This window comes from Xenopus laevis, chromosome 7L, assembly GCF_017654675.1.
Source record: "Xenopus laevis strain J_2021 chromosome 7L, Xenopus_laevis_v10.1, whole genome shotgun sequence".
NCBI lineage: Eukaryota > Metazoa > Chordata > Amphibia > Anura > Pipidae > Xenopus > Xenopus laevis.
The window spans coordinates 62,899,220-62,925,804 of record NC_054383.1 but is presented as its reverse complement, the minus strand read 5'-3'; the positions used below and the strand labels follow the sequence as shown (position 1 = coordinate 62,925,804).

Sequence of the window (26,585 nt, the reverse complement as noted above, 5' to 3'; positions counted from 1 at the left end):
TTTGTGGTCACACTGCTCCCTTTATGGTTTTTTTCTTGTTTTCCTTAAGTCAGTGATCATTTATTTGAATTCTCCTCTTATTGTTAGCCCATATTATTTCCCTTATGACTCTTTTTTACATTTTCTGGGAACACAATCTAAAATCCTCCTTAGGCTATAGTAATCTCTTTGTATTCTCATATTCTTCCAATGACTTATATTCCAGTAACAAAAATGTGCAACATTTCATGTATATGTGAACACAGTAATACCATTGTGGCTTGCTCATTTTGGTTATTGCTGTATTAAGTTCAGCAATATGAGTCATCTTCCTCATGTCAACCACCTCACAGCCCACGGGATTCCACTCTGAAGGCCACAACAGCTGGAACCTTCCTTTTGAGACGGTTGAAGTCCTTGGCTGATCTCCAGAGCCATATTTGCAGTTCCTTTAGCAACCAGAAGTCCTCCATTTTTCTCAAAAAGTCATTTCCTCTCCCAAAACCCATTGCTGTTGGGGGTGAGGATGTTACTAATTCTTGTGGAGGTTTATAGCCGAGGGAAGACATAACTCCAGCAATGCTCACCACAAGGCCCTGCAGGCTGGTGCAAAATCGGCCCAAGCTTCTCCTTAGTTCAGTGCGTGCTACCTCTTCATCAATTGACCGCAGGTAGCAGAGAAGCAAGCTGTAGGCCCGATGATTCTCTGCCAAACGGAGTCCATCATTCAGATTTCTCCACAGATGAAAGTCAACAGAAGCACTTGGAATTGTCTCAGGACCCCCAGCACGTGGTGGGTTAAAGTCTGGATCATTAAAAGGAGGGCCAAGATAATTGAGCTGAAAAGTAAAAGAAAAAAGAGGAAGAAATGATAAACATACCAGGCTCTGCATAGCTATATATGAAAGTGTGGCCAATGTTTATTTACTTTAATGTCTACTTTTCCTTATGCAGGTTTATGTGAACAAAATGAAATGGGGATGGAGACATGGAAGAAAAAGAGGTGGGGTGTCCTTGGAGATATAATTATTTCTGAATGTCTCTGTTTATATATATAAAATGCTGTTTATATAACAGTCTATATACATACATATATATATATATATATTTATAGATATATGATCCACAACACCTCATGCGTAACCTCTGTATACAGCACAGTTGATTTTTTCCTCAGGAGTATACTGTATATGAGTATAGTATAACTCCCTTTGTGTTTATGCAAAAAAAAGGATATTAGAATGTCTATGCACAAAATTATATTGTTTATATACAGCCATTCCTCAAATAAACGGGTTTCATATGTACACTCTGACTTAAATGCTTGAACACAGAATGTGCCTTTCATTTTTAACCATTTCAGTGCTGTAGTCAGTTCTTTAATCAATGCTGCACATTACCATGCAAACAAACACATGGGATCAAAGAGCTGACTGAAAAACACAGAATCTACAGCACTGATGTGGATCATTTTTTATGAAGGTCCCATGGATTCTACTATGGATCACACTAAATAATAAAGTACTTATTTTGAACCTAACACAAATCATGCATTTCCTAGGATGCCATGATTGCATCACAGATCGCAATGAAGATTTTTAATATGCTGATGTTATCGAAAATGCCATGAATGGTAAATAACTGTATTTTAACCCTTTAAGTGCCAGCAGAATTTCACATTTTGGTTACGCGAAATGCCAGCCGTTTTTGAAACATTTTGTGCTCTCTCACTTTAGGGGCATTTTCTGAGGGGAAACCTATAGTTTACCTAGGAAAACTATACATTGTTTTTTTCGGTAGAAACTGAGCTTTCTAAATCTGCCTGAGTTTTCATGTATTTCCACCTGTGCAAAAAAATTTATAGTGCTAAATACCAAAAAAAAAAGAAAAATTACCATTTTTCATCGTATATCAATTTATACCAGAAAAATATTTCATTTTACGGATGAAAATCCAATTGATTTGGAAAGCCTTATGTCTCTCGAACGTGCCAATACCAGATATGTATAGTTTTAGGGAGATTTAGGATTTCTGTACAGCAAAAACTCCCGGCAGTATATTACTGAATTTTGAAAGCACTAAGGCAGAAAACGGCATGCTTTAGATTCCAAGGCAAAAAATCCTGAAACCGTAGGTTTACCCCAGAAAACCATACATTTTTGAAAAGTACACATTCTGCCGATTACAAAATGGGTAACTATGTCTCTCTACTCCCAACTACCAAACATAAAAGCTTGTCTGAACATAGCGGTTTTTCAACAAAAAATTCAAAATTCTGAAAAATCATTTCAAAGGTTTTATTTTGCTGCTCCGCATATTCCAAACTATATTAGGTACCAAGAAAAAGCACCTGAAATATGATTGCCAGGGGTCCACTGAACAGTTTGATACCCATTATGCATAGGTTTACCAAAGTATCTGGCATTTAGAGACACCAATATGAAGTTAGCACATCCAAATTGTTCAGGACTTTACTTCAGCTACTGAGAAATCAACACATTGACTGCAATTTTTGTGGGGTAAAAACACAGAAATATATGTTTACCCCCCAAACACATATATTTTTGGAAAGTACACATTCTACTGAATCTAAAATGGGTACCCATGCCTTTCTGCTCCAAACTACTGAGTCGCAAGGCTTTCCCAAAATTGTCGGTTTTGGTGAAATATCTGAAAATTTCCTCAAACCTTCAACTTCCCAGCACCATATCGCCCATTCATCATTACGTACTAAGAAAAAGCACCCTAAATATGATTGCCAGGGTTCCTCTGAACATTTTGGTGGTCATTGTTCATAAGTTTACCAAAGTATCTGGCATTTAGAGGCCCCAAAATGAAGTTAGCGCATACAAACAGTCCCGTGGGTAACTTCAGCTAATGAAAGATCAACACATTGACTGCAGTTTTGTGGGGTAAAAACACAGAAATATATGTTTACCCCCCAAAACCCATATATTTTTGGAAAGTACACATTCTACTGAATCTAAAATGGGTACCCATGCCTTTCTGCTCCAAACTAGTGAGTCGCAAGGCTTTCCCACAATTGTCGGTTTTGGTGAAATATCTGAAAATTGCCTCAAAGCTTCAACTTCTCAGCACCATATCACCCATGTATCGTTATGCACCAAGAAAAAGCACCCTAAATATGATTGCCAGGGTTCCTCCAAACAGTTTGGTGGCCATTGTTCATAGGTTTACCAAAGTATCTGGCATTTAGAGGCCTCAAAATGAAGTTAGCGCATACAAATAGTCCTGTGGGTAACTTCATCTAATGAAAAATCAACACATTGACTGCATTTTTGTGGGGTAAAAACACAGAAATATATGTTTACCCCCCAAACCCATATATTTTTGGAAAGTACACATTCTACTGAATCTAAAATGGGTACCCATGCTTTTCTGCTCCAAACTACTGAGTCGCAAGGCTTTGCCAAAGTTGTCGGTTTTGGTGAAATATCTGAAAATTGCCTCAAAGCTTCAACTTCCCAGCACCATATCACCCATGTGTCATTACGTACTAAGAAAAAGCACCCTAAATATGATTGCCAGGGTTCCTCTGAACATTTTGGTGGCCATTGTTCATAAGTTTACCAAAGTATCTGGCATTTAGAGGCCCCAAAATGAAGTTAGCGCATACAAACAGTCCTGTGGGTAACTTCAGCTAATGAAAAATCAACACATTGACTGCATTTTTGTGGGGTAAAAACACAGAAATATATGTTTACCCCCCAAAACCCATATATTTTTGGAAAGTACACATTCTACAGAATCTAAAATGGGTACCCATGCCTTTCTGCTCCAAATTACTGAGTCGCAAGGCTTTCCCACAATTGTCGGTTTTGGTGAAATATCTGAAAATTGCCTCAAAGCTTCAACTTCCCAGCACCATATCACCCATGTATCGTTATGCACCAAGAAAAAGCACCCTAAATATGATTGCCAGGGTTCCTCCAAACAGTTTGGTGGCCATTGTTCATAAGTTTACCAAAGTATCTGGCATTTAGAGGCCTCAAAATGAAGTTAGCGCATACAAATAGTCCTGTGGGTAACTTCATCTAATGAAAAATCAACACATTGACTGCATTTTTGTGGGGTAAAAACACAGAAATATATGTTTACCCCCCAAACCCATATATTTTTGGAAAGTACACATTCTACAGAATCTAAAATGGGTACCCATGCCTTTCTGCTCCAAACTACTGAGTCGCAAGGCTTTCCCACAATTGTCGGTTTTGGTGAAATATCTGAAAATTGCCTCAAAGCTTCAACTTCCCAGCACCATATCACCCATGTATCGTTATGCACCAAGAAAAAGCACCCTAAATATGATTGCCAGGGTTCCTCCAAACAGTTTGGTGGCCATTGTTCATAGGTTTACCAAAGTATCTGGCATTTAGAGGCCTCAAAATGAAGTTAGCGCATACAAATAGTCCTGTGGGCAACTTCATCTAATGAAAAATCAACACATTGACTGCATTTTTGTGGGGTAAAAACACAGAAATATATGTTTACCCCCCAAACCCATATATTTTTGGAAAGTACACATTCTACAGAATCTAAAATGGGTACCCATGCCTTTCTGCTCCAAACTACTGAGTCGCAAGGCTTTCCCACAACTGTCGGTTTTGGTGAAATATCTGAAAATTGCCTCAAAGCTTCAACTTCCCAGCACCATATCACCCATGTATCGTTATGCACCAAGAAACAGCACCCTAAATATGATTGCCAGGGTTCCTCCAAACAGTTTGGTGGCCATTGTTCATAGGTTTACCAAAGTATCTGGCATTTAGAGGCCCCAAAATGAAGTTAGTGCATACAAATAGTCCTGTGGGTAACTTCAGCTAATGAAAGATCAACACATTGACTGCATTTTTGTGGGGTAAAAACACAGAAATATATGTTTACCCCCCAAACCCATATATTTTTGGAAAGTACACATTCTACTGAATCTAAAATGGGTACCCATGCCTTATTGCTCCAAACTACTGAGTCGCAAGGCTTTCCCAAAGTTGTCGGTTTTGGTGAAATATCTGAAAATTGCCTCAAAGCTTCAACTTCCCAGCACCATATCACCCATGTGTCATTACGTACTAAGAAAAAGCACCCTAAATATGATTGCCAGGGTTCCTCTGAACATTTTGGTGGCCATTGTTCATAAGTTTACCAAAGTATATGGCATTTAGAGGCCCCAAAATGAAGTTAGCACATACAAATTGTCCTGTGGGTAACTTTATCTAATGAAAAATCAACACATTGACTGCATTTTTGTGGGGTAAAAACACAGAAATATATGTTTACCCCCCAAAACCCATATATTTTTGGAAAGTACACATTCTACAGAATCTAAAATGGGTACCCATGCCTTTCTGCTCCAAACTACTAAGTCGCAAGGCTTTCCCACAATTGTCGGTTTTGGTGAAATATCTGAAAATTGCCTCAAAGCTTCAACTTTCCAGCATCGTATTGTCCATGTATCATTACCAGCATAAAGCATCCTAAATATAAACATATGGGTCTACTAAACAGTTTGATGCCCAATGTGCATAGATATACCAAACTTTGTGGCGCACAGAGACCCCCAAATGACAATATGTATAGACATTTTCACGGCTGACGCGATGGCTGCTTCAATATAACCACCTGGTGTGTGTATTATGCGACATTAGACCACCTAACAGTACAGAGACCCCAGAAAACCATATATTTTCAGAAAGTACACATTCTGACGAATCCAATATGGGTAAATAAGTGTTTCTACTGCAAACTGCCAAACTGCAAAGCAATGCTGAACATAACGGTTTTTATCAAATTTCGGAAAATCGTCACAAAGCTTGAATTCTACCCCATTATATGCCACACATTTCGTAACTTATCAGCATAAAACATCCTAAATATGAACGCCAGGGGTCTACTGAACACTTTGATGCCCAATATGCCTAGATATACCAAACTATGTGGCGCACAATGACCCCCAAATGACAATAGTGTATATACATTTTCACGGCTGACGCGCTGGCTGCTGCAATATGAGCACCTGGTGTGTGTATTATGCGACATTAGACCCCCCTAACAGTACAGAGACCCCAGAAAACCATATATTTTCAGAAAGTACACATTCTGACGAATCCAATATGGGTAAATAAGTGTTTCTACTGCAAACTGCCAAACTGCAAAGCAATGCTGAACATAACGGTTTTTATCAAATTTCTGAAAATCGTCACAAAGCTTGAATTTTACCCCATTATATGCCACACATTTCGTAACGTATCAGCATAAAACATCCTAAATATGAACACCAGGGGTCTACTGAACACTTTGATGCCCAATATGCATAGATATACCAAACTATGTGGCGCACAGAGACCCCCAAATGACAATAGTGTATATACATTTTCACGGCTGACGCGCTGGCTGCTGCAATATGAGCACCTGGTGTGTGTATTATGCGACATTAGACCCCCTAACAGTACAGAGACCCCAGAAAACCATATATTTTCAGAAAGTACACATTCTGACGAATCCAATATGGGTAAATAAGTGTTTCTACTGCAAACTGCCAAACTGCAAAGCAATGCTGAACATAAAGTTTTTTATCAAATTTCGGAAAATCGTCATGAAGATTGAATTCTACCCCATTATATGCCACACATTTCGTAACTTATCAGCATAAAACATCCTAAATATGAACGCCAGGGGTCTACTGAACACTTTGATGCCCAGTATGCCTAGATATACCAAACTATGTGGCGCACAGAGACCCCCAAATGACAATAGTGTATATACATTTTCACGGCTGACGCGCTGGCTGCTGCAATATAAGCACCTGGTGTGTGTATTATGCAACATTAGACCCCCCTAACAGTACAGAGACCCCAGAAAACCATATATTTTCAGAAAGTACACATTCTGACGAATCCAATATGGGTAAATAAGTGTTTCTACTGCAAACTGCCAAACTGCAAAGCAATGCTGAACATAACGGTTTTTATCAAATTTCTGAAAATCGTCACAAAGCTTGAATTTTACCCCATTATATGCCACACATTTCGTAACTTATCAGCATAAAACATCCTAAATATGAACGCCAGGGGTCTACTGAACACTTTGATGCCCAATATGCATAGATATACCAAACTATGTGGCGCACAGAGACCCCCAAATGACAATAGTGTATATACATTTTCACGGCTGACGCGCTGGCTGCTGCAACATGAGCACCTGGTGTGTGTATTATGCGACATTAGACCCCCCTAACAGTACAGAGACCCCAGAAAACCATATATTTTCAGAAAGTACACATTCTGACGAATCCAATATGGGTAAATAAGTGTTTCTACTGCAAACTGCCAAACTGCAAAGCAATGCTGAACATAACGGTTTTTATCAAATTTCTGAAAATCGTCACAAAGCTTGAATTTTACCCCATTATATGCCACACATTTCGTAATGTATCAGCATAAAACATCCTAAATATGAACGCCAGGGGTCTACTGAACACTTTGATGCCCAATATGCATAGATATACCAAACTATGTGGCGCACAGAGACCCCCAAATGACAATAGTGTATATACATTTTCACGGCTGACGCGCTGGCTGCTGCAACATGAGCACCTGGTGTGTGTATTATGCGACATTAGACCCCCCTAACAGTACAGAGACCCCAGAAAACCATATATTTTCAGAAAGTACACATTCTGACGAATCCAATATGGGTAAATAAGTGTTTCTACTGCAAACTGCCAAACTGCAAAGCAATGCTGAACGTAACGGTTTTTATCAAATTTCTGAAAATCGTCACAAAGCTTGAATTCTACCCCATTATATGCCACACATTTCGTAACTTATCAGCATAAAACATCCTAAATATGAACACCAGGGGTCTACTGAACACTTTGATGCCCAATATGCATAGATATACCAAACTATGTGGCGCACAGAGACCCCCAAATGGATATATAGTAGATAAAATTTACAAGGCAAAACAAAATAAGGCAGTAAAGAGTGAAATGCAAAAAAATCCAATAAAACCACAAAAATCAATGTTTTTTTTTCCAGACTAGTGTTATCGGCCGTCAGAATCACAGTTTGAATATTTTAGCTGGGCCAAACAGGTTATACGGCTAGAAACAAGTGAACACAACATACGCAGAGCTGAAAATGCAATAAAATGGCTAAAAATTCAATAAAATGGCTAAAAATGCACCAAAATACCCAAAATTGCAATATAATCACCGAAATAACATACAAAAGATATTGCACAGTACGGTTAGCGAATACGCTATTCGTAATGGCAATAAAACATTTTTTTCAGCCAAAAAAAGAGACGATGCAATAAGAAAAAAAAAAAAAAGCCGCAATGCCATGTATGTGCGTGTGCGTGTGTACAAATGGTAAATTACATGTTATGTGCGCGTGTGTGCGTGTGCACGTGTGTGTAAGTGCAGTGAGTGTAAGTGACCCCCCCAATCCCCAAAAATGTATGTGTAAGTGTGTGTAAGTGTGAACCTAAGTGTGTATTACTGTAATAAGTGTGTGTTGGTGTGTTTGTGTGTGTAATTGTTGCACTAACCTGAAAAAGTCGATGGAGACTGTTGCAGGCGATCAGGAAGAGCCCCTGGAAGACATCTGCGACGTGGTTCCTGTCTCTGTGCTGTGGGGGCGGAGATCGACGGCGCGGTGTAGGCTGCAGCAGCAGGACACGTAAGTAACACGTGCCTGCTGCTGTTTTTGGGCCCCTGGGCGATCGCGTCCCAGGGGCCACTCGATCCCCTGCTCTGCTAGTTGTCTAGGGGCACGGGATCGTGAAGGAGCGGAGCGAGCGGCTCTAACAGCCGCTCCTCCGCTCGCAAACCCGGAAGTGCTGCAGAACGTAGATTCTACGTTCTGTGGCACTTAAAGGGTTAAATTGCCATCTGTGATCTATTTTGCAGATTCATTTTAAATGCCAGCAACTATGCTAAGGGGCAGATTTATCAAAGGTCGAGGTGAATTTGTGAATGAAAAAAAATCTAATTTCAAGCTATTTTTTGTGTACTTCGACTAGGGAATAGTCTAAATTCAATTCGAATTTGAAAAAAAATCGAAAATCAAAATGTACTGTCTCTTTAAAAATTAGACTTCGACCATTCGCCATTTAAAACCTGCCGAATAGCTGTTTTAGCCTATGGGGGACCTCCTAGAACCTATTTGGAGTCAATTGGTGGACTTTGAAAAATGTTCTCCCAAACTCCCCCAATTGCCTCCATACAGGTTCTAGGAGGTCCCCCATAGGCTAAAATAGCACTTCGGCAGCTTTTAGGTGGCAAATGGAAGAAGTTGAAGTTTTAAAGAGACAGTACTTCGACCTTCGAATTTCAACGTTTTTTTCAACTTTGAATCGAAGTATGACTATTCACTAGTCAAAGTACACAAAAAATAGCTCGAAATTCGAAATTTTTCACTTCAAAACTTCACCTCGACCTTTGATAAATCTGCCCCTAAGTGTTACATATTAGATGACAGCTTATACTGAGATAGAAACATTCAGAGCTGTCACTTAAAGAGATCTCTGAATTTAGGGGGTTATTTATCAAAGGTCGAGTTGTTTTTTTTCCAAAAGATTCAAGTTTTTGAGGCAGTTTTAAGCAAAAACTCAGGTTTAAAAAAAAAACCTCAAATTTTTCGAGATTTATTTTATCCCAAAGCTGGAAATAGCTTGAATCCAAAAATACTCCAGCTAAAACCTGCCATGGTCATGTAGAAGTCAGTGGCAAAGGTCCCTTCAACCATTTGAAGATGTTTGTATCCTTAACGATAATGGGGTTTTTTTTGTGTTTTTCGCTCGAAAACTCAATCAGTTCGACTCATTTGAGGTTTTTTTTACGAAAACTCAATCAACTTAATATTCAAGTTTTTCACCCTGATTCAAGTTTTTTGCAATCAAGTTTTTTCATGAATAAATTGTGAGATTATTCGAAGTATAAAAAACCTCACAAACTCGACCTATGATAAATAACACCCTTGGGGGGTTATTTACTAATCTCCGAATGCAAAAATCATGAAAAATTTGTGATTTTTTAATAAAATCAGATGAAAAAGTCTGAATCTGAAATTGTATTAATAGTGTATTAATAAATAAGCCCAAAAACCCTGTGAGGATTTGGTCGGAGCTTTTTTCAGAAAATATTGAGTTAAATTCGGACTTTGACAAATAACCCCCTAAAAGACTACTGTCACTGGGCATTTGTAGGGTTAAATAAAAAACTGAATGTTTGTGGATGAATTACTCTTGTACTACAAACAAATGTTATAAAGATGCTAATAAAACTTAATTTGATGTAGTTATAAAATATGTAAGCACCAATTTTCATGCAGACTATGTACCTCAATAAGAGTCTGCTAGAATTTGTTAAAGGAACAGTAAAACCAAAATATTAAAGTGTTTTAAAATAATTTAAATACAATGTACTGCTGCTCTGCACTGGTACAACTGGTACAACTGGTGTATTTGTTTTAGAAACACTACTATAGTTTATGTAAACAAGTTGCTGTATAGCCATGGGAGAAGCCATTCAAAGCACAGGTTACAAAGCAGATAACAGATGCACTCTGTAGACTCACATTGTATTGTATAACAGAACTTATCTGTTATCTGTTAAGTAGCCTCTGCCTTTCATCCCTTTTCAGCTTGAATGGCCGCCCCCAAGGCTACACAGTAGCCTATTTACATAAACTATAGTTGTCTTTCTAAAGCAAACACATAACTTTTACCAGTACATAGCAACAGTACACTATATTTTAATTTCTTTAAACTGTATTTTTTGGTGTTACTGTTCCTTTAAAATCTAAAGAAATAAAGAAAACTATTGTCTTGACACGCTAGCTGTCAGAAGAAATTTACATTTAGTAAGAGTTAAAACAGAAAGACCAATATATATAAAAAACAGAATGCAAAACAAGGAGTCTGAAGAACATACTTGTAACCTCCCATTTCAAATAATGCACCACATTAATAATGTATGCATCCAAAATGGGCACAGTTTCCAGCACATTTCTACAGGAAGCTTACTGGTTATCTTCTCCATTGAAACAATTGTTAATGAAACAGCTCTAGTTATCCTTTGTGGCAACCGAGAGTAGTACTTTTAGCAAAAAAAGGCCTGAGAGACAAATAGCAATTTCGGCCACACTAAAATCCCTATAAGGATTACACATTGCCATAACAACAAAATCTTAAATCAGTGTTTTGTTACTCATAAATGAATCCACCCCCAAAGGTATATTTAACCAAAGAAGCTTTCATTATAAAAAAAAATATATATATGAGGAGAAAATAATACAAATAACTTAAATCGTTTTACTTATATTTTCACCGAATATCTGAGACTGGCCTTGCACTTTCATGTTTAATCCCCTGAACACATTTTTTATGGCAAAAACAACATACCTCAAGCAAAAACAAAAGTCTCGATACACTTAGGGGCTGATTCACTAAGGGTCAAATATCGAGGGTTAATTAACCCTCGATATTCGACTGGGAATTGAAATCCTTCGACTTCGAATATCGAAGTCGAAGGATTTAGCGCAGATAGTACGATCGAACGATCGAAGGATTTAAATCCAACGATCGAAGGAATATCCTTCGATCAAAAAAAGTTAAGCAAGCCTATGAGGACCTTCCCCATAGGCTAACATTGACTTCGGTAGCTTTTAGATGGCGAACTAGGGGGTCGAAGTTTTTTTTAAAGAGACAGTACTTCGACTATCGAATGGTCGAATAGTTGAACGATTTTTACTTCGAATCCTTCGATAGTCGTAGTCGAAGGTCGAAGTAGCCCATTCGATGGTCGAAGTGGCACAAAAAAAACTTCGAAATTCGAAGTTTTTTAACTTCGAATCCTTCACTCGAAGTTAGTGAATCGGCCCCATATAATTAAAAGAAAAGGTTAAATGAAGAAAGAAAGACTGGAGAGGTCTGTGAGAAGAAAAATACAAAATTGCTGTCTTTAATCATGCAGTTTACACTGTGTATAGAAAGTGAGAAGGCTGCCATGTCTTATACTTACAACTAGGCTGTCTGACAGCCAAAACACCACCTCCTTTTCTCTCAAATATTCCTTGTTTGATTTAGGATAATTTTCTCCATATTTACTTCTGTACTTCTACAAGTTGTCTTATATATATATATATATATATATATATATATATATATATATATATATATATATATATATATCTATATCTATATCTATATCTATATCTATATCTATATCTATATCTATATCTATATCTATATCTATATCTATATATATATATATATATATATATATATATATATATATATATATATATATATATCTATATCTATATCTATATATATCTATATATCTATATATATATATATATCTATATATATATATATATCTATATCTATATATATATCTATATATATATATATATATATATATATCTATATATATATATATATATATATATATATATATATATATATATATATATATATATATAATTTTAATGCATTTGTCCTAATTTCTTATCCTCTAATGTACTGTACATCTGTCTAGTTCTCAACCTCTCTTGGCTTATTATTGAGGAAGCTGTCTCATTTTAGACATCACTGAGCCAAACATCTTGAGAGCTGGATAGAGTAAAATGCGTGAAGGCGAGTGGGTCTTATAAACCAATGTATACTGTGCTGCACCTGTGTTTATGTGTATACACCAACAAATATGTGCACACTGTGGGATTTATGTGCAGAGAAATGTGATCGTTATCGCTCTCTGTAATGCCTCTTATTATTTCATATATAAAGATTTCTGGTAAAGCATCTCTTTTCTTTAGCTAGAGATATATGTTTGCAAATATTAGTATTATCAAACATCTTTTAAATTAGTTCTCTCAACTCCTTTTAAGGGGCAGTATTCCACTTTCTTCAGCATTATTTCAGCTTGAGCTAAACATACTTGCTTATTGTTTTAATTAACATGTATATTTTGTTTTTTGCACTAAACAGGGAAAAATCTGAAATTGAAAGTCACATTCATAATCAGCTGCACCTTATCTACCAAATTAACAAAGACAGGAGTATGTTTATACAGACGCTCCTCAGTGGACAGTTGATTTTTAATGCTGATGGACAGAGACACATGCTCATATTTGGGGAGATTAGTCGCTCAGCGACAAATCTCCACATCTTCAGGGCGACTAATCTTCCTGCCAGCTAGAATGTAAATTTCCGGTGGGATGGCAATCGGTGCGCTTTGTTTTCCGAAGTCGCCTGAAGTTGCCTCAGGAGGAAATTTCAGGCGACTTTGGAAAATGAAGCGATCCAAGTGCCATCCTGCCGGAGATTTATATTATAGCCAGTGGGAGGCAGTTCGGGGAGATTAGTTGCCCCAAAGAAGAGGCGATTTATCGCCGGGCAACTAAATTTTTCCAGAATCTGAGCGTGTCTCTGCCCTAAATGTTTAGGCATCTCACTAATTATATCCAGCATGTCACCCACTATACATACAAGGTATAGGGCAGGCAGAGTATAACACACACAGCGAGCATAGGGCAGGCAGAGTATGGCACACACAAGTAGCATGGGGCAGACAGAGTATGGCACACACAAGCAGAGTAGGACAGGCAAAGTATGGCACACAAAGGGAACATAGGGAAGGCAGAGTATGGCACACACGGGCAGAGTATGGCACACACAGGCAGAGTATGGCACACACAGAGAGTATAGAGCAGGCACAGTATCGCACAGAGGGAGCATAGGGCAGGCAGAGTATGGCACACACAGGAAGCATAGGGCAGGCTGAGTATGGCACACACAGGGAGTATAGGGCAGGCAGAGTATGGCACACATGAGGAGCATAGGGCAGGCAGAGTATGGCACACATGGGGCACATAGGGCAGAGTATGGCACACACGGGGCACATAGGGCAGACAGAGTATGGCACACACAGGGAGCATAGGGCAGACAGAGTATGGAACACACAGGGAGCATAGGGCTGGCAGAGTATGGCACACACATGGAGCATAGGGCAGGCAGAGTATGGCACACACATTGAGCATAGGGCAGGCAGAGTATGGCACACACAGGGAGCATAGGGCAGGCAGAACAGAGCAGGAGAGAGGGAAACCTATCAGGACCACTCTAATATGTATTACATACAGTGACAAAGTGCTGGTGCCCCTCCAGCAGTTTTTATGAGTGTAAACAGGTGAACAATGTGGACAGTTTCAGTCTGTGTCTCAGGTGTGAGCAGTACAGGGTTTTAGGGGTGTGAACAATAGAGGCGTTACAAATGTGAACAATGCAGGGGGATTACACGTGTGAACAATACAGGGGATTACAGTCAAAATTTGAGGTTAAACCAATACAGGGGCCAGTTAATCTCTGTAGTGATACCTTATAAAGTTTACACATGGTAAGCAGACACAGCAGGTAGACTTTCTTGTGGGGGCCACAAAAGGGGGCCAGTTGGACAGCCCTGTACTATATAGTTCCAAATGTAAACAAAACAAGTACAGAGGCTATTAAAAGCCAGATATATACTACTTTCAACTGTGATTTCATTTACAAATAATATTTTCTGCCCTCCTGGATCTGACTATATCTGACTATAAAACATTATAGCAGAAACCAGCTGATGTGATGTAAAGAAGCATGCAAGGTTTGTGGGAAAGGGAGTTGACTTTTGCTACATTGTTTCAGAACCAGGAGTGCTGAAAGTAACAGATCCTGTTTTCAGTTGCAAATACATTTACAAATAACTTTAAAGCTACTGAAATTTTTTTATTATTGTATTAATACTGTGTACAAAATGTTTTTGTATTTTTTAAAAAAATGAACAGTGTTCACACAAAAAATGTACATCCATGTTTCCTTATTAATACATGTTTTTAACTGTTACCTCATACTTCTTGGAATAATTTTTTTGAACTTATAAACATAAAAAATTGACTGCATAGGTTATTTTCTGACTATAGTGGACAGGGGACTTTGATTTTGTAGCAGGTAAATACACGAGGGGAAAAAAAGAAAGCAACCTTTTCAATAAACAAACACATTTGTTTTATGATTTGTTAGACAAATTCTAAACAGAACCCAACAGCTGTCAGGAGATGTTTTCAGGGGTTGTATTTGTTCTTAATTGATGGGATGTGATATATTAATGCTTGGGACCTGGATTTATCTAGGTAAGCATGTTTTCATAAATTTGAGCATTATACCTGTATCTTTTAAAATCAATACATTAAAAAGAAAACAAACTAAATGGATTGTTTTGCAATCAACATAGATATATGCTAAGTTGGTTATCATCAAGTACAAGATAACTGTACTAATTAGATAAATGTCCTTTATCATTATAAAGAACAAACAAATCTTTCAAAACATTTTTTGTAAATGCAATTACCTTTTTTTTGGATAACAGGTTTCCAGAGAATTGATTGCATACCAGTAAATTACCTGCAAGAGTGTTTATACAGTGCAGAGATCTCCACAACCAAAATCTCCACAATCTAAAACAAGCTGGATGCTGAAATAAAACAGCTGTACATCCGGCCAAGAGCAATTTATCTTGTCCACTTTAAACCCCTGCAGTAAACAAGAGGGTGGCAGGGCATAGAGATCCCAAGTAAACTCTTGTTTCTGACACTACATCAATCATAATACTGCACACAACTGGTGTCTTTCATCATTGGCATTTTCAGTCGAACAGACTAAAGTTTTTATGAGACGCTTTAAGGTTTTACAGGAGGGCAGCAGTTGTAGCCAAAAGAGCATGTTAAGTCTTATTGGTGCCCAGGCCAAATTCACAGAGTTGTGCTATGTTGCTAGCTTTACAGCTCTGTCACATTTAGAAAGATTTTCACACTAACAGGTTGGACTATAGCCACTTTACGATTTAAATACTTTTAAAATATATATATATCAATGACTTCCTTTAGTTTATTTAGTGTATAATTCAGCACACTTCAATATATGAAAATAGCCCCCAAGAAGTTTAAGTTCATTACAGGCACAAGACTGCAGGCTGACTACTTTTATACAGATCACAATACTCTAAAGTGGCTTTTAATATAAAATATTGTACTACTGGTGTAAAAGATATTATAAGAACATATTTGACAGGATATGTATAGCTCTTGTGCATTATATAGTGAATAAAGTACCCCCTCTTGTAAAATATAAGGATATTATAAGTTACCAAGGAGTTTCATGACCATATTAAAACACGAGGCCGAAGGCCAAGTGTTTTTATACAGGTCATGGAACTCCGAGGTAACTTCTAATATCCTCATATTTTACAACTGGGGGTACTTTATTTATTATAATACACACGTTTCAGTGAGCCATGTGACAGAAATGACATCAGAACTCACCGTTTATAAGGATATAATTTACAAGATATTCATTGCTTTTGTTTATTATAACTTTATAATACTAAACTCTCAATGCAGTACATTGCAATATTCAGAGCTTTAAATAATCACCTATGCATTAACTTCCAGCATCCGCTAGTGATCATGAGCTGAATTTGAAGTAACCTGTATCAGAGCAATCAGCCTGTGGCCTTGTGCTTTTATTTAATCACAAAATTCCATTAGATATTTCTAATATCCTTTATTTACATTAGGAAGTACATACTCCTCTATATATGACAGTTGGCACCAGCACACCTTCTACAGATAGTTCGAGTTATAAGAGAAGACATCAGGGAGTTTCTAGAAAGTCTATAACATAATGGTCAGAGAAATCCATCTGTAGGTTGTTAATGTAGATTGCAAGTAAAACCAGTGACAGTTAACACAGATGTTATACTCACGTACGGTCCGGCCAAAGAGCGAAGCTGGTGTTCCAGGTATTTGGTGAGATCGTAGCTTTTCTGAATTGATGTACGAGCTAGAGGATCTGTCACATTTAAAGCATCGCTAGAGACAATATGAAAGAGAGATACCAAAGTGGCATACAGGACTCTGTAAGAGCCCCCTATAGTTACACAGTCCAAGAGAGACAATAGGAAATTGCACAGAGGAAGAAAAAGAAAAATGGAAAAGGATAAAAGAAATAGAAAACATCAGTTGCTATGTCACATTTGTGCACTAACAGCAAAATTTAGCCAGTAACAAATACCATTGCCTACAAGTTAGAGATGTATCAGCCATATACATGTAGTACATTGCATTATACTACTGTTTAAGGTTACTTAACATGAATACTTTATGTCAGCTATGGAACATTTGACAATATTACCCAACAGACCATTAGTGCATACAAACAATGTATTAAAAAATGAGAAATATCCACAAGCAACCTCCTTTTTATAGCCTGAACATTCATTTGGTCTATATGATGTACTACCTAATGTATCCCCTACTCATCATTTAAAGTCATTAAAGGGATGGTTCACCTTTAAGTTAACTTTTAGTATGTTACATTTTTTATAAATTATAATTATTTGCCTTCTTCTTCTGAATCTTTCCAGGTTTCAAATGGGGGTAAATGACCCCACCTAAAAAACAAATGATCTGTAAGGATATAAATGTATTGTTATTGCTACTTTTTATTATTCATCTTTATATTCAGGCCCTCTCCTATGCACATTCCAGTTACAGTTCCTTATTTATATCAATATATGGTTACCAGGGTAATTTGGACCCTAGCAACCACATTGCTGAAATTGCAAACTGGAAAGCTGCTGAATAAAAAGCTAAATAACTCAAAAACCACAAATAAAAAATGAAAACCAATATCTCAGAATATCACTTTCTATGCCATACTAAAAGTTAATTCAAAGATAAACCCCTTTAAGAATCATGTCAAATGTTGCAAAAATGTAGAAAATACCCTGACTCATGCTTTCATCCACAGTTTGATTCATGACAACTGAGTTATAGAATATAGAAAAATAAAATTTAAGAAAAGTCAATTAAATTAATCATTTTACAATTAATTTTAAAACTCATAATTAGATATCATGTACAAGTATAGGATTTTTATATGGAATGTTTAGATAAGGAATGTTTCCATAATTGGATCACCATACTTTTGCTAAAAGTAATATTAAATACATCTAACAGGATTTTTTATGCTACCAGTATGGATTTGTGTCGCTTAGTTATGATGAAGTACAATGTACTGTATTATTATTACAAAGAAAAAGGAAATCATTTTAAAAGAATGTAATCATTTTCTTAAATTGTCTTGATAATGGGCTTCTGGATAAAAGGTCCCATACCTGTATTCAACATCAAACAAATAATTAAAAGTGAAATATTCAGAATTAAGCATGAATTTGTTGCTAGTGAAAATATTCATGGACTTCACAATAAGCTCCCACTTTAAAAGCAGCATATACTAATGCAGCTGACTGTATAATGGATGAAAACAGAATAATGTTTGCAAACTATAAATTAAAAAGAATAATGTTTTAAAAAATGGAAATACTGATTTCAGATTAAAATCTGAAATCACAGGTATGAAATATCTTATCTGTAGACATTTTATCCAGCAAGCTCTGGCAAATAGAAATGTCATTTGTCATAGTGTCTTCTTGAAAAAACAGCTCTTTATTTTTTTTTTTTTTTTTGTGTACCTCGCAATTGATGGTAACTAAGTTAGCATAAATCAGACTGATGGCTAAACAAGCTTATTTGGCTTTTTAATGTTGCATGAGGGGAGGATGGTTTATTATGGAAAAAACCCTCAGGTCCTAAATATTCTGGATAATACATCTCAGACCTGTAATATTTTCTTTTTTCTCTCTCTCAAAAAAAAGTCTGCCTGCAGCTGTTTATTCTCAATATAAATTGCATATAAGAATATAAGAATATTGTACATTAAAAAGTGTAAAAACACAACCCAAGTCATGTATTTAATGAAAAACTCCCCAGGCATTATACATTATAATATTTAACATAATAAAAGACAAAGTGCAGAAATAGCAAACCAAAAAGCCATCAACACTTTTACAATTACAGTGAAAACAAAAAAAAATTCTTCAATCATTTTACTTGCTCTGTATCTCTCTATTTTGTCCCACTCTCTCTGTTTTACATGTAATAGGAAGCATATGTGTGCATTACAGCAATGAAAGGAAACAGAGAAGAGAGCTGGGAAGTAATGAAAGAAAGGCAAGAGAGAGTTTGTTAAAGGTAAGGGAGAGAAAGCAATTTTCTACTTGCTGCAAACCTTTCACTGTAATGAAATATAAGCTGTAGTGTATTAAGAATGTGGAAATAAAAGAATGTATAGATGCATGTCAGCAAAGGGGAAACATTATTATACTGCTGGTTAGAGAGCCCCAAGAACTCCTATGTTCAATAAATCCAGTGTTTACAGAAACCATAACCAGTTTATATCTTTATTCTATATAAGTAGCATGTTGCTTTGAATCTAAAGTGTCAGGCCGCTCTGAATTTTATGGTACATGTGACAGAGACACTTGTAGCTTTCTACCCCCACCCTCTATTTCACTCCTTCCGCTCCTGTGTCTACAACAAAGTATTTACACCTCTTTCCTAATTGTTGAGAAGCAGGATCACATCAGATACATGCAGAAAAAATCAGAAAAAAGTGGTTGCTGCAAACATTTATATGAACAAGAGACAACTATATAAGCTGGTTAACACAATAGTGTAAGAAGTTACACAAGATCCTAAACTAAACCATGGAAAACAACTTAAAAGACATGATGAAATTTAGTGAGAAAACCTGAATATTATACACAAACACAGGTGCAAACACATGCTCTTTTATGGCAAGAACATTTTCTTAGGAAAAAGAACTGAAAAGTGGATAGAAGAGAACTGTAGGAAGTCTACAGACAGTTCTGGATCAAGCAAGGGTTAGTGAAAAAGTGTTGTGATGGAGGAACAGTGTGAGACGGCCCAACCAGGGGCAGAGTAATAAAGGCTAAAAGGATGGAGAGAAATAGAACAGGCTGGGTACCTGTAATAAGCAGCATGTCTGGGCCCAGGACGGTTAGTGGGTGCTGGTCGCTAGTAGCCCAGCTGTGCCTTTAGTAGCCAGGGAAGAGAGTGCCATTTCTCTCTCCTACTTTCCTTTAAAACCGGACTGAGTAATCCAAGGGGGGAAGGGAGGGGAGGAGAGAATGATTTGAAAGGGGGAGGCAGGAATTTTTGGGAGGGAGAGAGAATTGGAGCCTCTCCCCTGATGTCATATGAGTAACCACAGAGAGAAAGAAAGAGCGAGACTTAGAGGAAGTAGAGACAGAAGAAGGGAGGGATGATGTGATAAAATCTCTGAATGTGATCTGCTTTAAAGTGGATGCCAGTCCAAGAAACAAAAATCTCCCTATGTGTTCCTCAACTCAATGTGAAGCTACTGATCACTGTTTTTTATACTTATGTTACATAATTTCATGCTACTTTCTGTACCTAGGCTGAGGGGGTGTGACCAAGTGACTGCTGACATTGTAACATTTTTATTACATATTACCCAAGCTTTAGCAACAAACTACATTACCCAAAATGCACTTCTCTAATCCTAGCAGCTTGGCTATCAATATGTATATAATGTTACACACTAAAAGCTTAGCACTGCAGTCATGGATCAGTAGCAATAAGGATATAATACAAACCTTCCTATATTTTTATGTTTATTGCCTATTAATAACATTGCCATCAAGCACATCAAGCAACGTTTTTATCAGCCAGGCCAGCAAAATAATTGCCAGGTGGCAACCCTAGTCACACAATGAGATTTCAGTTTGTCATAGTGTGCCATAGTAGGGTTACTAGATCATTTGAAAATTAATGTATGTTGCAGGGCTGCATTGATTGTATTTAAAATAAATTACAGACAGTGAGTCCCTTGTAGCTGCATTTTCTACGTGTCCCTGAATTTTCAAGTGATATGGTAACCCTATGCCATAGGCCTTTACCTCCATGGCACACCTTGGAGCAATTGTTAACTCTTCTGTTCTTGACTTTTACTTATTTTTTTAACTCCACAATCACCCATTAAATCACAGATCCTTTACCTGTGCATTTACAATCACTGCTATATGTCCATCCTTCTTCTAAATGCAATTTACTGTATTTACATTCATTTCCTGTGGAACACAGGGATTTTAGTGCTGCCATCCAACAGAAACCAGCAGCAATCAGTGGCAGATAAAACACCACTGTCCGTTGTCATGTTGTTACTGTTTATTTATATAGCACTACTATATTCTACAAAGCTTTACAGCTTTAGAGATTCTACTTAAATCAAATCATAATTTGCTTAAAGTGGACCTGTCACCCAAACAAAATTATTCCAAATCCTATTTTATCATGTTAGAACTTTAATTACACTGTATAAATTATTTGAATATTGTTTCCATCAGTCTGGGAATTCAAAATTATAGCAACCAGGAAGGAGCCATTTTGTGGGCACTGTTATTAGGGCAAGCCTTGCATCATCTCAGAATCTTGTTTGTGCACCAGGGGACATGGACCCAATGTCCATCCCCATGCACTGGTTACACAATTAAATGGTTAAGAGAGCTGGGGGAATGTAGGGAGAGCGGTGACATCTAGGAAGTGCTGAATGGAAAGTGAAAGTAATTGCTTGCCCCGCCTCTATGCCTAGGCATAGAGGCGGGGTAGGCAATATTTGATGGACAGCTGATATTTTTAAATGAGCTTACAACAGCTATGAATGCTTTAATAAAAAAAGAAATTGGATTTCATGTTTAATTTAAAAAGGACTTTTATTATACAGATTTTCATGTCTGGGTGACGGGTCCACTTTAACTACACACCCCTGACAGCCTTTAGCTATGTATGTAATGCTGGGAGTTGTAGTTAACATTCTAACAAGCAATAAAGGATAGGGTTGCCATCTGTACAGTTTTGACCGGAGAGCCCGGTTTTCGGGAGGGCTGTCCAGGTCAAAACTGCCTGTCCAGTTTTTCTAATTTGGAAAATCGGGCAGTATTCCCCTATCGACCAACGTCCCCCTCCGCCCCCATGACATCATTGCCCCACCCCCTGCCTGGAGTTCCCAGCGAGGAAAGATGGCAACCCTAATAATGGATGAAATTGTGAGGAAATGTTATAAGTTCTGGAACTGTCACTGGACCATCAAGTTTAAATTTGTATATATATAAAACCTGCATAACTGCTAGTTGATCAAGGAAGCCAAAAACCCTTTCTAAAGCCTTCCTAATTTGCCTCAGAGTGGGGAAACACCATCCAAGACTCCAAGATCAGACTAGTCCTTGGATGAACTTGTACTAAAACCTATTTTTAATAATCATATTTTTCCTCAATTGCTAAAAAGCCATACAACTCCTTCTTGGAGCTATCTTGTGTATCTGACAGTACAACATATTCAGGGAGAGAATTCCACAACTTCAGAGCTCTCACTGTAAAAAACCCTTTCCCAATATTTAGATGGAACCTTCTTTTCTTCTAATTGGAATAGATGCCCTAGTATATGCTGAAATTACCTTCTGACAAATAAAGCATTAGAGATAATATATGATCCCCATTTATACTAGGGTTGCCACCCGGCCGGTATTTTACCGGCCTAGCTGGTAAAATACCTGCCAAGGCCGGGGCCGGTATTACAAATTTACCGGCAATGTAGCTGCCGGTAAATTTGTAATACAATCAAAAGGAGCCCTCAGCCTGCCCCGAATCCCCTGCAACTTACCTTTTTTTTGCCTCTTCTAGCGTCCGCAGGTCTCCGTCGCGTGGCCCCGCCCCTTTTGACATCATGCCCCACCCCTTTTGACATCACACCCCGCCCATTTGAGGCCCCGCCCCCAGCAGCCGGTAAATTTTTTTATAAAAGGTGGCAACCCTAATTTATACATAGTTACATTAGCCACATAGCTACCCAGTTTGACAGTTTATCAAGATCCTGCTGAAAGGATGCCACATCCTGGATGTAATAAAATAGGATGCATAGCTTTAAGTCATCTGCAAACACTGATACATCATTTATAATGCCCTCCCCTAAATCATTAAAGGAACAGTTCAGTGTGAAAATAAAAATGGGTAAATAAATAGCTTGTGCAAAATAAAAGTTTTTTCTAATATAGTTATTTAGACAAAAATGTAATGTATAAAGGCTGGAGTGACTGGATGTCAGCTCTCTAACTCTGAGTTAGTCAGTAACTTGAAGGGGGCCACATTGGACATAAATGTTCAGTGAGTTTGCAATTGATCCTCAGCATTCAGCTCGGATTCAAAAGCAACAGTTATGGTCCATGTGGCCCCCCCTCAAGTCACTGATTGGTTTATGCCTGGTAACCAATCAGTGCAAACCAAGGGGCAAATTCACTAAGCGCCGAAGCGCCGAACGCTAGCGTTACTTCGCTAGCGTTACTTCGCTAGCGTTACTTCGCTAGCGTTTGGCATTTTCGTTACTGCGCAAATTTACTAACGAACGCTGGCGTAGTTTCGCTAGTGTTACTTCGCACCCTTACGCCTGGCGAAGTTTCGCTAGCGACGTAACTACGCAAATTCACTAACGCGCGCAGTGTACTGAACGCTACCTTTTACGCTAGACTTCCTTCGCCACCTCAGACCAGGCGAAGCGCAATAGAGTAGATAGGGATTGCTTCAAAAAAAGTCAAAATTTTTTCTAAGTCCCAAAAAATGCTGGCGTGTTTTCTACATTATGGGTGATAGGCTGAAAAAGATCGAAAACATTTTTGGGGCTCCCCTCCTTCCCCCCTACATTTCCTGACTCATGGCAACTTACCTAGACAGTGGGCACATGTGTAGGGCAAAATAAATGATGGGGTGTGTTAATAGTGTTTGGTCAGCAGATGAGGAACCTAATGAAAGCATTAAAAGATTGGCAGTCTAACTCCCAGGACAGCTAAGACACAGATTATTAAGAAGTGTCAGAAAGGCCACAGTGTTAGTAATGTTTGCTAGTGTCTTTCTTCCAGAGAGAGGGTGGATGTCTTTAGACTATAGTGGAACTGATGTTTTAGGGTTGCATTGATCCTATGGGTGTCTGTAGCATGTTTATGTATCCTTGTTTGATGGCTCAAAAAGCAGCCTTGGAAGTGGTCTTCTGATTGGAATCATCAAAACTTCAAGGAAACGTCAGGTGGCAGTTGTTGAGAAAAGTACAGAACCGATTCTTAGGCTGCAGCCAATAAGGAGCAAGCCAATAAGGAGCAAGACAATTGGACTCACATATTCAGAAGAAGCAGGATAAACTCTAGTATGAAGTCGCTAAAACTTCCTTATCTTGATAGCCCCAAAGTCTGTCTAAAGCCTGCCTAACTGCTAGTTGATCCAGAGAAAGGCAAAAAACCCTTCTGTTTCAGACTGGTTCAGAGACAGAATTGCACAACTTAACAACGCTCACTATATAAAAAAACAACCTTTTTTTAATACTAGTATGGAACTTACTTTTTTCTAAAACTGGATTCTCTTGTGTCTGGTACCGGTAAATAAAGCACTACAGAGTTTATTATATGGTCTCCTTATATATTTATACAGTGATATCCTATCTTCTCCGGTGTAAACAACCCCAACTTGGCTATTCTTTCTTCATAAGTGAGACTTTTCCATATCCGGTAAATAAAGCACTACAGAGTTTATTATATGGTCTCCTTATATATTTATACAGTGATATCCTATCTTCTCTAGTGTAAACAACCCCAACTTGGCCAGTCTTTCTTCATAAGTGAGACTTTCCATATCCTTTACCAGCTTAGTTGCCTTTATTTGGACCTTCTAATTTCATTATATCCTATTTGAGCACTGGATACCAAAACTGCATGGCATATTCTAGATGGGGCCTTACCAGCACAGTAAAGTTGAAGACTAAAGCCCTCTTCCCTCAAATCTATGCCCCCTTTGATATAGCCGGGTGGGCGTCCAATTTGGCTCACTGTGTTAATTGTCCTCTAGGTTTGGCGGCCCAGCTCTAAATTGTCTGTGGCCCGGTACTGGGCCGCGCCCGGCAGTTGCAGACCCCTGCCTTAAGTGATAAATGAAAAAGTAAAATGGAACCCATTATTGAACCCTGCAGAACTTTGCGTCAAAGTTCAAATAGAAAATAAACCATTAACAACCACCCTCTGTACATAATACTTTAGCCAGTCTCCTATCCATTTAAAAACAACATTACTAAGACCAACAGACCTTAGTTTACAAAGCAGTAATGTGGGGCACTATATCAAACGTTTTGGCAAAATCCAAATATATCAAATAATCTACTGCAACCCCAATGTCCAATTTCTTACTAACCTCACCATAAAAATCAAATTTGTTTAACATGACTTATCCTTCATAAAGTCCAACCAATGTAGTGTGGATTCGCACACCCTCCTTTACGATAGATGAAGATTTGCCTGGTGCACGTGGGTGGAGGCTCGGCAACCACCCAATGCAAAAATGTAGAAAAACCTCACGGCACTCAGGTCTGCGTGAAAATTTGAAAAAATCAGTAGTGATTTAAAATACAAGTAAAACCAAACTCCTTGTAATATACCAGTATGTGTAAAAATCAGTGAACATATTCCAATTAAAGTCCATAATAGGTTACTAAAAAATAGGGCTGGTCCAGCAGAAATCCACATAGTCTTTGATAAAAAAGAAAAAATTAATACAAAGCCCCAAATATAGAAACATTACCCATCATTCAATAATTACTACTAAAAGACTAAAAAAACTCTTACCCTATGTGAAGAAAACAGGAGTCTAGAATAGCTGACCCTGATAATAAAATACGTAGAAAAGGAGAAAATGTATCTGTAAAAAGAAAAAACATAATAACACTGTTACATTTAATCATTGTTTATAAAAAAACATGATAAGTTGTATTCCTCATTCAACCCTTTCGGATGGCGAGTCTGCAGAAGCCAAATCCAATGACATTCCCTTTGATTTAATATCCTTTTAATGTCTTGCCCTTGTCTCACAGTTACTTTAACTGTGCAGTTGCGGACCCTTGCCTTAAGTGATAAATGAAAAAGTAAAATGGAACCCATTATTGAACACTACGGAATTCTAAGAACTTTGCTTCAAAGTTCAATTAGAAAATAAACCATTAACAACCTCCCTCTGTACATAATACTTTAGCCAGTCTCCTATCCATTTAAAAACAACATTACTAAGACCAACAGACCTTAGTTTACAAAGCAGTAATTTGTGGGGCACTATATCAAACGTTTTGGCAAAATCCAAATCTATCAAATAATCGACTGCAACCCCAATGTCCAATTTCTTACTAACCTCACTGTCACGCACGCCCCCACAGACTCACGTGACACAGCATGCAACTGTAAAGGCCCACGCAGTTCCTCGCTAACCTGTGCAGAACTCACACGCAGTCACACCCAAACAGTCCCAACATGCCAAAACTTCAAAGCTGCCACCACCGCGCTTAAGGGCCGCAAGCACCCGACTCTTGACACTCTGACACTTACTAGAGGCTTATCCCACTATGCTTTCTAGCTAAGCACTATGACATTCACTCCAGCAGACAGGTTAAGGCAATCAACAGTCAACACAAAACTCCCACACCCGCAGATAAAGGATAAAACATGCACAATGTCCCGTCTAACTAGCAAGAGGGGTTAGCATACATTGGACATACACACTTCTCTTCAGGTCAAAGGTTCA

The 26,585-nt window shown here is 37.8% G+C and overlaps 1 protein-coding gene across 2 annotated transcripts; it reads right to left on the bottom strand.

Moving 5' to 3' along the window:
• clcf1.L (cardiotrophin- ike cytokine factor 1 L homeolog) lies at positions 1-26,257 on the bottom strand. Of its 2 annotated transcripts, none has more exons than XM_041569112.1 (3): positions 25,214-26,257; positions 16,805-16,968; positions 1-818 (listed from the first exon to the last, which is right to left on the bottom strand). In XM_041569112.1, exons 1-3 carry the CDS (start codon positions 25,236-25,238, stop codon positions 327-329), a joined length of 681 nt encoding a protein of 226 aa, XP_041425046.1. In that variant the 5' UTR covers positions 25,239-26,257; the 3' UTR covers positions 1-326. The 2 variants fall into 2 exon arrangements, with proteins under 2 accessions (XP_041425046.1, XP_018081068.1); XM_018225579.2 differs by lacking the exon at positions 25,214-26,257 and adding an exon at positions 19,930-21,348.
• Between the last annotated feature and the right edge of the window lie 328 nt (positions 26,258-26,585).